At 36.8% G+C, this 15,968-nt stretch overlaps 1 protein-coding gene across 1 annotated transcript in view; it reads right to left on the reverse strand.

Moving 5' to 3' along the window:
- tprb (translocated promoter region b, nuclear basket protein) overlaps positions 1–9,227 on the reverse strand; it is a 39,181-nt gene extending 29,954 nt beyond the window's left edge. Inside the window, 19 exon segments of the mRNA XM_055164640.1 lie at positions 118–252; positions 667–829; positions 2,106–2,254; positions 2,767–2,912; positions 3,487–3,650; positions 4,173–4,399; positions 4,830–4,937; positions 5,373–5,570; positions 5,990–6,090; positions 6,180–6,320; positions 6,439–6,526; positions 6,611–6,691; positions 6,771–6,863; positions 7,809–7,973; positions 8,057–8,160; positions 8,234–8,330; positions 8,401–8,474; positions 8,558–8,662; positions 9,077–9,227. Of these exon segments, the coding sequence (XP_055020615.1) occupies positions 118–252; positions 667–829; positions 2,106–2,254; positions 2,767–2,912; positions 3,487–3,650; positions 4,173–4,399; positions 4,830–4,937; positions 5,373–5,570; positions 5,990–6,090; positions 6,180–6,320; positions 6,439–6,526; positions 6,611–6,691; positions 6,771–6,863; positions 7,809–7,973; positions 8,057–8,160; positions 8,234–8,330; positions 8,401–8,474; positions 8,558–8,662; positions 9,077–9,227 (2,490 nt within the window).
- Positions 9,228–15,968: the final 6,741 nt, after the last annotated feature.

Consider the following 15,968-nt stretch of genomic DNA (forward strand, 5'->3'; position numbering starts at 1 on the left):
AATGCTTTTAGATGCAGACAGTACATAACTGCTTATACAATATATCTGTACTGGGGTAATTTAGCTCAAATACATGGACAAAACTATAATCAGGTAATTCAACAGTGTATAGTTTACCTGTATGCTCTGTAGATTTGTGAGTAGTAGATTCTGGCTCTGCTTTTGACTCAAAATGGCCTCTTTTTCATGAGTGAGACGAGACTCCACCAGTTTAAGCATGTCTCTCTCTTTACGAAGACTTTCGACCTGCCCCTGAGAAAAACAGGAGTCACAAAATCAGTTCTAAAAATCTTTGTGTACTGTAACTTTTATTGGAGTGTTTTTGTTTGTTTTTTTCTCAGCGCAGAATAATCCACAGTATGGCATTCACTTGATCCCCACTGAGACAAGTCTGTGATGCCACCAGACCAAATTATAGCTCAGATGTGTGGAAATGCAAGCTCACACAAACTAGTAAGAATGCATGTCTCTCAATGTATTTTTAAAATAGAACAACTGTAATTGAAAAACTGCTTGATACAACTGCTCAATGCCACACTTTGGAACATTCCAGGCTATGCAGCATCTCCATGGAAAGGAGCAGGTAGAAGACCCTTCACCACAAAAGTTACAGAATGCACATTTAAATTTTTTAATGTAAGGAGACAATTGGTAAATATAACATACTTCGGACATGGCCAGTTTTTCCTTGGCAGCTTTCAGATCCTCATTGACCGTGTGGATGGTCTGCTCGTGCTTCTGAATTGCAGTGTGCATCTTCTGTTCTTTTTCTCTGAGGGCAGCGATCTCTTTGCGGTAGCCGTCAACATTGTCCTGCAGCATCTCGTACCTGTACAAGTTGCATTCATTAGTTTACACATTCAGAGAAAAAAGAAGCTATAAAGTTGAACATTGTGATAATTGAACTACCCAGTAAAATATTACAAAATCATGAATGTAACAAACTGATAAAAGGGACTGTAGGAGTACACAGGATGATGGTGTGGGATAACATGACTATGTATTTTGTTTTTGTATATATATATGTATATATATCTTTTATAAGCGAAGGCAACTTCTGGGGAGTTCCTTTTTAACAAGACTTCCATAGAATTGTATGAACTATTCTAAATGCTTGTATGTGTTTTATAAAATAAATAAATAATTAAGTGAATCGTGAACCGCTATCTTCCTTCACTGAAACAAAAGACATGACTGGATATCAAGGCTGGCTGCTACAGGTGTGGTAAGTGCACCTATTGTGAACATGTAAAGCAGACAAACTCTTTCACGGACATCATGTTAAAGCTTTGATGCCTCAGCTTTTTCATAAAATAAATAAAATGGTTACAAGTCTCGTGTGTCAAAAAAAAAGACCTGTAGTTAAGCCAAACTTGTTTGTGCAAAAGAAAAAACAGATCTGCACTGCAATTCTTATTTTAAGAACCACAATGTGATGTTTTGGGGGTCAAGCCCTTCTTCTGACAGACCTGTCCAGTGTCCCATTTCTGTCTTTGGATCCAGCACACAGTCGCAACTTTTATTGGATGTGCACAACTGTATAAAGAAGCGGACTAAGGGAGTGTGACATTACCCACAGAGTTCGACTCCATTCAAGTGAAGCTCACTGAGGCTTGCAGTTATATGGGCAAATTTGGAGCCAGGTCCATATTATGAATAGAGATGTATTTATTGACAAAATAGCAAAATAAAAAAACACCAGGATGATGTAGAGCGGGTTAATACGTACATTTTAAGACTAAAATGAATGAGGTTCACTGCAGCAGTTACAGAGAGAGGGATGACCATTTTTCAATGTAAAGGCAACTGGAGCCTAATTGTAATGCGGCGGCTAGCGTGTTAGCCATGTCTGTTTATAAACAGTCTATGGTTTTGCCCCACAAGAGATATATTGTAAAAATAGCTCTTAGGGTCAAAAAGGGACCATTGTGAGTCGTCTGTATCTATTGTAAGTCATCTGTAAGCCAATACAGTTCACAGCTAAATTGTAGTTCTTGAATATTCAGATTATATCTTACCTACAATATTTTCTTTCTTTTACGCAATGATTATAATGTTAGTTAATAGTGAAACAACAAACACTGAGAAGCTGTATATTAAATTACCTTTTAGATGCAAATTCGAGCTGGGTGGAGACCTTTGCATTTGCAGAGCGGAGTTCAGAGATTTGTTCTTGGAGTTTCTCATTTTGCTCAGTCATTGATTTGTCACTCTCCAATCTCTCTTTCTTATAGTTTGTGAACACATCCTGCAACTGAAAAGAATCAAAATTGTTATATACAATTTACTAATATTTATTTAAAATGGTCCACAGTGTATTGCATTACACTAGGCTATTAGGCTACTAGGCTATGCAAGTCAAATTTAGACAAACTTTATTGAGCCACAAGGAAAATTATTTCGATACAGTAGCTCACAATATATTACAATATATTATAATTATAAAAAGAGAAAAAGTCTCAACGTTAATAATAAATTCTAAAAAGTAGCAAAAAGATCAGTGAAGAGGTGAGCCCACTCTCTCCCAAAATAGTTATATACAAGACTGATACTTTTTGGTATATTCTGGAACATTCCGGGAAAGCAATAACATTTCCATAGAAACAAGCAGGTAGCTGACCTTACACCAGAAAAGTTACATAGTGCACATTTAACTATTCTGCCAGGCAAACAAAAACACAAAATAAGGCAATAGAAATAGACGGGGCTAAGATGGGACTAAACAAAGGAAAACACTGCCATCTACAGGTACACGATGGAACGTACTTGTCTCAGAGCCGCCTTGGCCTCCAGGGCCTCTGCAGTGTCCGTTGCCATGGAGACGAGAGCAGTAGGCGTTCCCGTGGTGGGCGTGGTTGCAGGGGAGCGTCTCGGGGTTGAGGTCAGAGCAGACAGCTCCTCAGGCAGAGTACCTTTAAGATAAATGAGATTGTACCTTTGAAATAAATGACATGCTCAATTGATCCTTGTATACAGAATAATAACAGGGGGCTTGATAGTGTGTGTATATATCCCAGGCTGATTCGAGATATCTGACAAGCATTGGAGATTAGATTTGTGATTTGTTTTATACTAACATGGCTACCTGTATTAACATTATAGATGACTAAAATATGAATTGCTAAACTAATCCAAGATACACATGCATTTAAACTGCAATTTCAATTTGATTTTGAATCAGTCTTGCAGCCCTATGCAAGACCTCAGAGGCCAAGCAAGGCTGGACCTGATTTTAATGCTTAAATGGGAAACCTCTGGGAATACCACGTGCCATAGTGGTCACTATTGTATCGTTGGGCAAGACATTTCACCCATCTTGCCTAGTATAAATGTGATGTGTGTGTTGGTGGTGGTTGGAGGAGCCTTACTTCTGTCTACCTCAGGGCAGCTGTTCCTATAATAGAATCTCACCACCACTGAGTAAGGACTGAATACGACTTTGAGCATCTGTAAAAGAGCTATATTAGACTAATGCATTGCTGTTACCTTGCTGAGGGAAGCTGACCCCAGTGGCCTGAGCGAGCAGTACACGGTACATGTCTCGTTGCCTCACGATGGACTCCGTCATCTTCAGCTGTTGACTCCTCTGCTCTTTCAAACCCTCCAACTCAGACTGTGCCTTCTCCAGACTCTGTTCCAGTTCACCTCGTCTGGAATACAGTTTTATTAGAATATTTAGCAATTACAAAACATAGCAAAAGAAAATTTCAATCTGTACATTAGAAACAAGTCTTAGAGTTCAGATAATAATACATGTAAAATAAAAAATGAGTCAAACCTTGTTGTTTCATAGTGAATGAATAATCTGGAATGTTCCACAATATGGCATTACACTTATCCATCTTATGGTCATATCCCTTGCTTGAGTTAAAAGAAGATGTTTTATGCCATAGTGTGGGACATTCAAGACAATTCTCCATGGAGACAATCAGGTGACAAACACTCCAGTAAAAGGGATGTAACACAATCAGAAATGTATTTATAATTTATTGCCACTGTCAGCAAACAAAATTCCAAAACTAGGAACTTGCTTTGACCATATGATGTAACATAAAACAAAGAATAATAAAGTAACAATAACCTACGATAACATAAGAGCATGTATACAAAGGTGTTAAATACAGATAGACTTTGCTCTATATTTGGATTTACATTTAGTCTAAGTTACTCACTTGTTGCCTGTTGCTTCAAACTCTTCTTTCTCCTGGGCCTCCCCAAGCTCTCTGAGGGCCACCAGGAGGCGCTGGTTTTGCTTCTGTAGCTCTTCGACGCTCCTGAAGGTCACCAGGTGCTGAGAGATGACATCAGAGGTGCTGCTAATATCGGTCGAGCTCACGTCCTCATCGGTGAGCACATGGTTCCCACGAGCCTCCTCCAACTCAATCAGCAAAACTCGAACCTGAGAGAAGAATAATGGATAATAATGTGTTTCAATTAATTTAAAAGAAAAACTAAAACAGAAACTACTCCAAACTATACATCCAAATTAGATAAGCTCTGCAAAACCTGGATTGTTATTATGGTTATGTCCTTTGTAACTGACCAAATTTTAATCAGTGATTTCTAATTGATCCTTGATATACTTCTTACAAAAGGTATACAGCTAGAAGCAGAGTTCATAAATTTGCACTTTTTGTTTAGTTTTTTGTTATATGGCACTGATTAAACGTCTGCGTTGTTTATGGTGAGGAAATTCATATAGAAAGCCTTTTATTTTGTATCAATTAAATAAAATCGAATTATAAATTCTGACAAAAAAAACCCAAACAAACAAACAAACAAAAGCCTATGTTGCAGTAATGTTTTCTGAAGCAGGAGCATTCACAAACCTGCTGAGCCATATCAGACAGCTGCATTTCAGATCTTTGACTTTCTCTTTCCAGCACAGAGGCACGCTTGTTGGCTTCATCTGCCTCTTTTTGGAGACGATGCACCTCCTGAATAGAAAATAATTCAAAAATACATCAGAAAAAAATAAAAACATCAAATTGAGTAAGCAACCAAGTCAGTTCAATTAGTCAACTTGTTTAGTCAATTTAGTTAATTTCCAACCATACAAAGATTGCAATATGGTGAATGTAGGGTTCTAAATTACAAAATATTTACAAATAAAGTATTATTGTCGAAAATCTGAAATAGTTTTTCCTATATAATTTAATAATGCTACCGTCTTCGTGATCAAATAAATCTTTTTGCATGTGTTTTTTTGCATGTGAGTCTCTATAGTTCAGATAACTATAACATTAAAGATTATTTTAATAGTCAACTGGTATCTTTTAACTTTTAATAGTCAATAACTCTGATTAACCATTGCAGTCCTAGTAAACAGGCAATATTCTGGTGTTAATGCAAATCACAGGTAAACTACACACCTTGACGGCTTGCTCAAGTTTGGTTGAGAGACTAGCCACAGACTTTTGCATGCGTTCGTGTTCATCTCTTTGGCGTTTCAGAATCGGGGCCTTGGCTTCCACTTCCTGCACAATTTCATCCAGGTATTTGTTGACGCGCTTGTTTTCCAGACGCTCCAACTGAAGCTGCTCCTGGCTCTCCACATATGCTGTGTATAACTGAAATTACATAGACAATGGGTTAATTTTAGGGATGGGATGAGACAATTTGTATGAGATTCAGCTCTTTCAGCTCATGAAAACAAGACAGGACAAGATTTTGATAAAATTTAAATAAATAAATTGTGCCATTTAGTTCACAATCTTGGCTTCACAATTCTTTTGCTCATTTTAGCACTGCTTTTTGGTATTACAGCTTCTCAGCGGTTACTCAAGCAAAGTAAACTTTTTTTTTATCCAAGGCAAATGTAAAAATATGTAAAAAAAAATCTGGCGAGATCATTTTCCTCATCTATAGTCTTGCAGCAATTTTGTCTCACAAGATAATTTACATGGCCAGTAAACTACAGTACAAGATATCATAGCCTATGTTTACACAATAATTTTGAAATCTACACATTCAGCACATACTGAATTACCTCTGTCAGTTTCATCTTAGGCTTTATCTTTGAGACGGCAGCAGCAGTGGGAGACATAGTGGTGAGCTGTTCTTCAGTTAAGGAGGATGACGCAGCAGGGCCTGTAAGAAATACTGTTATTATTAGAGATTTTGATTTACGATACACAATAATGATACAATGACAAGCCACTTATTTGAACCTCACGGACCTCTGAGAGCAGAAGAAGCCAGCAGTTCGTTTGCATTGTCCAGCTCCTTCTCAAGACTCTGAATCCTCTCCTTTAACTCAGCTGTAGCCTTGTCTGTGCCTGCATTCAGCTCCTGTACCTTTTCTTCCAGGGCTTTGTTCGCTGTAATCAAGAGTTATACAAGTCTGTTATTGTTACTTGGAAAATTCTAAAAATGTTTTTAAATAGTTACAAAAAAAGTATGTTCTACGTTCTAGCATTCAGATGAATTAAGTCCCACCTTCTCCAGCATCTTTCAGGAGTTTATGCAGTTCTTCTACAGCTTGGCTCAACTCTTCACTTTTTGCCTCTGCATCTGCTGCAGCTCCCTGCAACAAAACACCAATATATTATAATGTAGGGCTATATATAAAGTCTGCAAGTTTTTTTGTTGAATAGTCAAATAGTCATACCTTGTACAAATTAGCCAGTTTGATGTTAGCGTTAAGTTCATTTCTAAATCTCTCCTCCATTGCAGCTTGTTGCACCTTAGCCTAAAATAAAAGCAAATATGACAACTCAACACATTTAAAATAAACTTGGAGTGGAAAAAAAAATTACAAAACCACATACCTCTTTAAGTTTGTTAGTCATTTCTTCTCGTTGTTTCTGCAGATCTTCATTTGAAGTTTTGCAGCTGGTTAGTTGATCGTGAAGCTTGTTCAACTGCAAGAAAGGCATTATTGAAGATATTTTAGGACTGTAGACACTTCATCCAAACAATACTCAGATCAGAGAGTAAATTAGGACAACTGAATGTATTTATGGAGCTTTAATGTCTTTCTTCTGTCTTTTCGTCTGGTAGTCTATAACAACAGTTTGACTCATATCACTAACTGATACAGTAATATATTAGACTAACTGTCTATGAATAACTGTTCAACAGTTATTCGTAGACAGATTATGTTATTCATCAAAGGTCATGTAAAATTATCAAGTTAATTAGCATCAGAACATTACATAGCAATTAAAGAAACAAATAATAAATATTTACAAACCCACCTCTACCATAGACACAGACTTAGATAGGGTAAAGGTGATAATCTGAAGCTATAGCAGTTAAGTTAAGGCTAGAAGTACCAGCGTAACCGTGGTACTCCCAAGGACCGCTAAGGGGCCTAGGAATACACAAACTAAATAAATTGTTACTGAACTAGCAGTTATACTGGAGAATTCACAGCAGGTATATTCTTATTAAGGGTGGAACAAGACACAATTTCCCCAAGACAAGGCAAGAGATTGGGTCCACGAAAACAAAAGATGAACTTTGTCCATGATTTATATATGTATTCATTGTGCAATTAATTTCACAATTTTGGTTTAGCAATGTCTTGATTTATTTAATGTAATATTTTCGTTGTCATTACAAAATAGTTTTTTGGAACTACCAACTTCTCAAAATATGTAAATGACCAGCACTAAAACAATTTTTTGTCAAACCAAGTGTAAAAAAACAGGGAGGAAAAACCTCACAAGATCATATTTCTCATGTGTTCACAATCTTGGCACCACAAGTGGCAATATTGTTACGCGAGATCTTGTTCCATCTCAAATTCTTATAAATGTGAACCAAAAGCACTCTTATTTTTGTTTACATTATAATTAGCATACCTCATCGTCTTTATTCTCCAGGCAGCATTTTAGGTCCAGGATCTCGTTGCCCTTCTGTCTGGACAGAGACAGTAGCTCCTCAGTCTTGGCTTTAAGCTCATCATTCAGCCAAGAGATCTGTCCCTGTAGGAGCTCCTTCTCCTGATCCATACGCTTCTCTTTGTACTAATATTTTGGAAAATTTATATATTAAAAGATTATATTTATTTTTTAAAAATCTAACTGGACAAGCCAGCTAGCTAGCTTACCTTAATGTTAACTTCAGCTGCTTCAAGCTCATCAAGCTTCATCTGCAAAGTTATTCTAGATGTACCAGCTTCAACCAGTTTGTCATTTAGTTGTCTTAAATCATCTGGAAACAAACCACCATTAAGTAAATAAAAACTAGTTTTCTTCTTTCTTTAATTCAATTTTAAGTTCTATACCATTTAAATGCTCGACTTCCAGCGAGCGTCTTTCCAGTGTGCGAACAAGTTCTCGCTTTTCAGCCTCCAGCTCTTCTCTGGCTTTTGACAGCAGAACCTACATACAAATAACTGTTAAAAACAAAAACGTACAGCACTGATATAAACATGCTTTACATTTGTATTACCTGGTCTGATGACAGCCTCTCCTGTGTGATCTCATGTTCTCTGTTTTTGGCAACCACAGTTTTAAGTTCCTCCTCTGAATATTAAAAATGTATTAATTAGAGAGTCACATGTAAAAGGTCAAATATATGATACTGAATTGTGTTAAGTCTGTAATACCAAGTTTGGTGAATTCTTCTTTGAGCTTCAGGTGCTCTTGGGACTTCGTCAAAAACTGTTCTTTACAGTGAGCAAGCTGTTGCACTTTCTCAAAGAAATGTTGCTCTAAAATGAGAGGGTAAGATACATAAAGAAAACATGGCTGTGGTTTATCTGACCTGCCAGTCCCTTCTACACTTTTTGCCAAAGCTTGTGGTTGTGTGTGGCCAGGTGAGGATGTGGACGATCTGGAGCTTTGAGGAGGTTTCAGGAAAGATTAACACCAATGCTAATTTAGAGGACAAGCTAACATTATCCTTGTGTATATCCAAAATGCACATAAATCTATTGAACCCGACCAAGCAAGTTAAGAAGATCGAGAACTTTAAACAAATTAAGTTTATTTCCTAAACAAAATATGCGCTGTAATCCAGTTGTGTCATGAATGTGGGTAAAATCCTTGCACTCATTCATGAGCATGGCGAGCAACTGGCTGAGTTTTGCTAAACTAATCAAAAGATTTTAAACATATTATCTTACCATTATCCACTCTAAACTGCTCCTGCTGCGCCTTTAAAGAATCTATTTCATATTGTTGGTCCAACAGAATCTTCTCAATTTTGTTTACGATGTTTTTTGGTAGTTTTGCGATCTCCGCAGGCTCCAGCTCCTGCTGTAGCAGTGCCGCCATTTTTCCCACAACAACTGTGGCGCATGCACACTTTAGCATTTGAGGCTGTCGACTCCACCTGAGCATTATGGGTAATGTAGTTTTGAAAGGTCTCTGTCACATAAAAGATTCTGTTGACGCAGTTGTTTTATATATACACTCTGTGGTTTAGAAATAACGCACATATATGATTATACGTGTGTAGCATTTATAATCGTATCACGTTTAATTATTTGGTTATTATTTGGTGTTTTGCCTCACTCACTCATCGTAAATTCCAGATCTATATGCATATTTTGCTGCAATTAAACACTCATAATAATAATGCTTCTTTGCTATTTGTTATTGTACAGCTAAAATGAGCTATGCCAACTATTTTGTATTGAAAACCTCAACGTCACACACTAGATGGCGCTGATACTCTTCACTGGAAAATAAAACAAAGTTGTAAAAAAGGAGAAAAGTGTATAGGACTGAAAATAGGCGCTATGATAGATTCATGAAACATTACCAATTAGTGGTTTCACTAAGGTACACACATCAACATTTGTATTCATTTGTTTAATTAAAATGCAATAAGATATGATGATATGATGTTATGTGAGTATGTATGGGGAGTAATTGTATTGTATAATCCTATAATATTGCTGCAAATTAGGGACAACAAATGGAAACTAGCTTTAATGTGGTGCATAACGTCTATGTTTTGTGTTGGTTTAATTTAAGGGTCTTATATTATTCAAAATTGACTTATATGAGCTGTAAGTCATGTTAGAATGTTACCTTCTCAAAAATCATACCTAGAGTTGTCTTATGTTAGTTAATTCTCAAAAGCGCAAATACTCTGTTCTAAGTTGTCGTTTTCAAGTTAACAGCTACCTTTTACCTTTAGCTCAGTAGAGATGGCCAAATCCAGGGCTGTGGAATTAATCAAATGATTCTAAAGAAGGTGCATGAACCTTTAAAATTCCAGTATTACCATATGACATCACGAGGTGGAACAGTGTGTTTTCTGTTTGAGAGAAGAACTCAACCTAAAAATGCAGGATTTGAGTGTTAAACATGTGTGAATGAAACAAAACACAACTCCAGGTATGTTTTTGACGAGAAAACAGTATTATAACAGTTCAGAAAACAAAATAATTAAAAAAAAAAAAAAAAAAAAAAAAGGGCCCTTTGATATTAATAATTATTTATATTCAACACGGCCTGTCAAATTTCTCTAAGCCGATTTCCATCCATCCACCCCTCTTTTGTCAATAAAAAAGACTTAAAATAGGCCATATATCCATCCCTCTATAGTGGTGAGTTATGCTCAGTTGGTATTTACTCCAAGTCTGAACCAGTTTTGAAGGCTTTCATGAGTTATTAATGTTTAACAAGAATGAAGCTCCAGGCGGCAATGCTATTTCCTTACACCTTCTGTCACGCCTGGATATACAAATGTAGAGTAACCCATGGCAACCAAAGCCGAGATCTGAGTCAGCCATGTTGGGTCTGTCTATACTTGCCCCATAGAAACCCTCCAGTGTGGGCAAAAACCACTACTTGGAGAATTTGAAGTTGTTAAGCCATGACTCATCCAGAGAAGGGATTTCCTCTATTTTGGCTTTGGAAATCTTGGATACCTGAGTGAAAAGGTGGCTTCTGCGTGTAATACGGTGGCATTCATTTAAGTGATGTATGTATTAAAAAGCCAATGTCCTAATCCTTTAATCGCCAATTTAAGTGCAGTGAACGCCACTCTTCATTCCACATTTATCACAGTGTGTAGGTGGCTGTCACATACACACCTTTTGCATATTTGATGAGAGAACTTTGGCCTGGTTTCCGTACTCATCATGCTCAAAATACCCCCCACCCCCTAAAAAAAAAATTTAAAAATTAAAATAGACCAATAATGGGAAGAGAAGAGTACTATACCATACAGAATACATTATAATATTTTTGTATTTTGTAACACATTCTGATACACGGTCCAATCAGAATACTGTGTTCTGAATACTTACAATACTTAAGGTGTATTGGAGGGACCGTTAAATGCTTTTCTTCATGGAGATGTTATTGCTTTGTCTGGAATGTTTCACAATATGGCACTAAACTTTTCTATCTTCATGGAAACTAAGTTAAAGGCCAGATCTGTGGAGAGGCAACCACAGATTAATTACAATAACACACCTGTTTTTGTAGGTATTTTTGAGCTCTAAAACCACCTGTAATTGAATAAGTATAAGTTAGAGCTGTTTTAACGTCACACTGTGGAATATTCCAGGCAGAGTAATGACATATCCACAGAAACAAGCAGGTGACAGACCCCCAATCAAAAAGTTTCATAGTGCACCTTTAAATGATAGTGTAAACACAGAACATTTGATTAAAAACATCTTTACATTTGTTTCACAGTTTGATCAGAAAAAGGAAAATCACACATGCACCTACTAAAAGTGCAGTGTTTTGTGTTTTTCTCAGTAATTCTGTGCAGTTTAAAGCCTAAATTGTATGAATTGGCATGTATTGCTCTGATTTTAGCACACTATATTCTTAATACCACCAAATGATAGACAGTTACTCAAAATTAGTATTCTCAATATGTGTTCTTTCATGTTAACTGTACATGTTTTCAGTTCCCAACACACTGACAATGACTGAATGAAATAAAATGTGCATTACCGTATATTAAGTCTTATGAGCAAACCTGTACTATCATTTTCTTATACTTGATGATAGTAATTTTGCAGATGTGTCTTCCATGCATCATTGGTGATCCTTGTTATTTTCTATGTAAAGTGACAGTTCGGCTGTGTAACTGCTTTAGAAATTCCTGCACATATATAACACATTATGACTTAAGTGCCACTGAGTAATTCTCATAAATCCTCTATTTTTATAATGAAATATGATTAAAGGAGTACTATGCAACTTTTTGGTGGAAGGTCTGCCTCTTGCTTGTCTTCGTAGCGATCCTCAGGTGGGTCGCAAGAGATTTTTTTGGGTCGCCTCATCACGATCTGCATGTAGGTCTGCAGTATACATACATCTCTGCGCGCACACCCACCTTGCCTAACCACTTTTCTCTGGGAAACACTGATTATTGTTTTTCCTTGTTTAAAACGTGGATTTTAAGTGCACATTATAGTCCGAAAAATACAGTAATACTAATTGTTCAGAGAGACACAACAATAAGTTTTCCTCATTAATATTCAATAATGGTCACAGATTTATTTTGTGATTTATGACTAACTTGAAAAAATATGGGTCCCCAGAAAAAAAGTTTAGGGAACACTGATCTAGAATGTCCCAGACTCCCACAGCCAAGTTACAAATCAGATCAGTGGAAAGGCAACGCCACTCACAAAAAGAATGCATATTTCTCAAGGCAAATAACAAATGCAAGAAATATTGTAAGTTTAATACACCAGGGGACAATACAGGCAAAGAAAAAAACATGTCTATGCATTAAGCTGATATGCATGAACTCACGCACCAGAAAAGTTACATAGTGCACCTTTAAATATAATGGATTAGATGCTTGTGTTTTAGAATGTTTCTGACTTAAACCACAAATCTGGAGTTTGGCAATTTTTTTATTTTTATGTTTTAGTTCTTATGTTTTGTAATTGGATTGTCGAATCACTTGGATGTCCACGATAAACAGTTGTTCAACAAGACAAATTATAGTTCTTTGGCCATTAATCACACACCGTAAGACTGACATTACAGCCTAATATTTATTTTATTTGCTCTCATTGCACTACCGAAACACTGAATCTATTATGTCAACATTTAGAAGTTATTGTTTGAATTTTACAGAGCCCCCATTCGTTATGAGATCTGTTATGTCATCTCGCTCACATCCGGCTCCATATTTGGTACCGGGGACCCTCTTTTTTACCCCTTTTAACCCCCCTGACATCATCCAATCTGTCTCTCTTCTACTGGGGAAATGGAGCGTAGCAGCTGGACTTCTGCTACACAAAGACTGACCCAAACACTCGCAAAAAGCCCAACGTCATCACGAATCTGTGGGTGGAATCAGGTGGTGCGGTCATTGGTAAACACCAGAGATAAACTTCAGCTGGAGTGGACAGGAAGTAGTGGTGACTCGCAGTAAAGCATCATAAGCAAATTTACAGATAGATGGAAGATATGCAGGCGTGTTTTTTGTGAATGGGAAAGTGGAGGTGGTGTGGGCTAATGATTCATCGCTCATGGAAGTAGAGTAGAGATATAAATAAAGATATATTTTTGGATACACATAAACAAAACATGAAAAAGTACGTCTCAAATAAGCGAGAAGTGTTTATAATAAACGGCTGTGCTTGTCTTCAAAGTCAATGTGCCCTACCCTGTTTGTGTAAATGACCTGTGCAGATGGTGGTCAGAGAATCATTTGAATCATTTAATTTCCTCTATTTTATGTCATTTATGTGTATACTGTATTCTTGTATGCTTATGATAACTTTCCATTTGTATTGTTATGTATATAAAAAAAGTTTTTTGGGGGGAAGGGGTCTCCATGCATCATTTGTAAAAACTGGAGCATAATTAATTCACGTATTCATTGTCTGGTCAGAGGGTTGGTCATCAAAAGTACAACTTGTGCAAATTAAACACTAAAATTGGAATTGGAAAATGAGTATGAGAAAAACTGCTGTTAATTTCAAATGAGTTGTTGAGTTAAATGCTTTTTTTTTTTTTTTCTTCATTTCAGCATTCGTTGAGTGTCAGCCAGTCTCGTGTACAGTCAGGAGCTTGGTTAATGGATATCTATAGCCTGAATAATTGCAGGTTTGTATTTGCTAAAACCTATAATGCAAGTGTGTAATTTAGGAAAAGGTACTGATTATTTACACAATTTAATGGAATGTTGTACGCGATGATATACTACAGTGTTTGAGCAAGAGCCCTCAAAAAAAAGTCATTAGTTACAGTTACTTCTCCCCCAAAGTAATTGTTTTAGTAACTGTGTGTTTGTGTGACAAGCTAGAACAGACTCACAACTGCACAATATACACTACCGGTCAAAAGTTTTTGAACACCCTAATTTTCCCAGTTATTTATTGCAGTTCAAGTCGTATAAGTCCAACGAAGAGCTTGAAAAGGTACAAAGGTAAATACTGAACAGACAGAGGTTAAAAAAGATAAAAGATAACAAGACACAAGTCCAAGCTCGGTCAAAACTACCTCAGGAAAAAAGAACAAAAACTCGAAAACAACAAGTGCCACACATTTATGGAAACTTTTGCAACAGACTTGGGACGAACTTTCTGAAGAATATTTGATTTGTATTGTAAAAATAACAAGCCACGAGTGTGTTCGGCTGTTATAAGGTGGACACTTTTATAAATCAAAAGTTTAGAGTACGTTTTGGTCTATAAATTGATTCCATGATTTGAGATTGAAAACATGAAGTGTCCAGTACAGTGTCCAGACTTAAACCCCATCGAGCTGGTTTGGGATGAACTGGACAGAAGAGTGAAAGCCAAGCAACCTACAAGTGCCACACATTTATGAGGACTTCTGCAACAGACTTGGGAAGAACTTTCTGAAGAATAATTTGATTGATTTCTATTGTAAAAAAAAATGAGCCACAAGTGTGTTCAGCTGTTATATCTGCCAAAGGTGGACACTTCCATCAACCAAATGTTTAATAGTAAACAGTAAACTGTAAAAAAAATGGAAAAAGTGTAATGTTCAAAAATTTTTGACTGGTAGTGTATACACAATACAATCAATTTTATGCTTTTAAGGAGATGAACAGAAGCTCAGTTGATCCATTGTGTTGGTGCATTGATCCAAAGTCTTGATCCACTGACCCACGGGTTGGCGGTGCGATTCCAGCCTCTGCCAACCTGAATGCTGTTGTTGTGTTGGGCAAGACACCAGCTCGCCCCCAGTGTCTGCGTACACTGGTGTGTGAATGTATGTGTGCAAATGAGTGAGTGGTTCCTTGAAGTAAAGCGCTTATAAAAATGTGAGCATTTACCCATTACCATTACTTTGATGGGTTCTGGAAATTATTATGGATTTTGAGATAAAGTAAATAAGTGTCAGCCTGATTCATCAGCTGGTTTCACTTCGTAGAAACCGTCTGACCTTGCAGCATTAGGATTCTCAACGGTAGACAGGTACTTTTTATCATTTAACCAATTGCTACTATGTGGTTGTGATGTATGTAATGTGCCGCTAACAGGGCTAACTGGTATATTAAGCTTTTCCCAAATTCCGTAGGAAGAAGGGCAATAACATCTGTTCCCTTGATAAAATTCACAGAACATTCTCTTTGTTCCAGCTTTAAATCCTCTGGAATTGTTTACTACACAGAATGTATGGCTCTTCGCTGATTGGCTGGTGCCCGGACTCCCACTTCCGGGGTTGTAATGCCATCGTTAGGCCTCCTTAAAGGTGCATTGTGTAGCTTTTCTGGTAGAGGGTTGTCACGTGCTTGTTTCTGTGTTTAAATATATTTATTGATTTCACAATATAATGCAGAAAATATGCCACACACAGAAAAAAGACAAAAAAGAAAAACAAACCCAATCCCTCCCTCTCACCACTGTAGAATAAGGATTAATTGCACTGCAAATTAAAATAAACAAAACAAATAAAACAGATCAGCACTTGCTTGATTCTATGAAGATGTCATTGCTCTGCCTGGAATGTTCCACAATGTGACATTAAACAGCTCTACTTTACATTTATTTACATACAGGTGGTTTTACAGCTCAAAAGTACTTAAAACAAAACAAAAACATGCATTCC

This window comes from Boleophthalmus pectinirostris, unplaced genomic scaffold, assembly GCF_026225935.1.
Source record: "Boleophthalmus pectinirostris isolate CB_2022bp ecotype Guang Dong unplaced genomic scaffold, ASM2622593v1 HiC_scaffold_7, whole genome shotgun sequence".
Taxonomy (NCBI): Eukaryota; Metazoa; Chordata; class Actinopteri; order Gobiiformes; family Gobiidae; genus Boleophthalmus; species Boleophthalmus pectinirostris.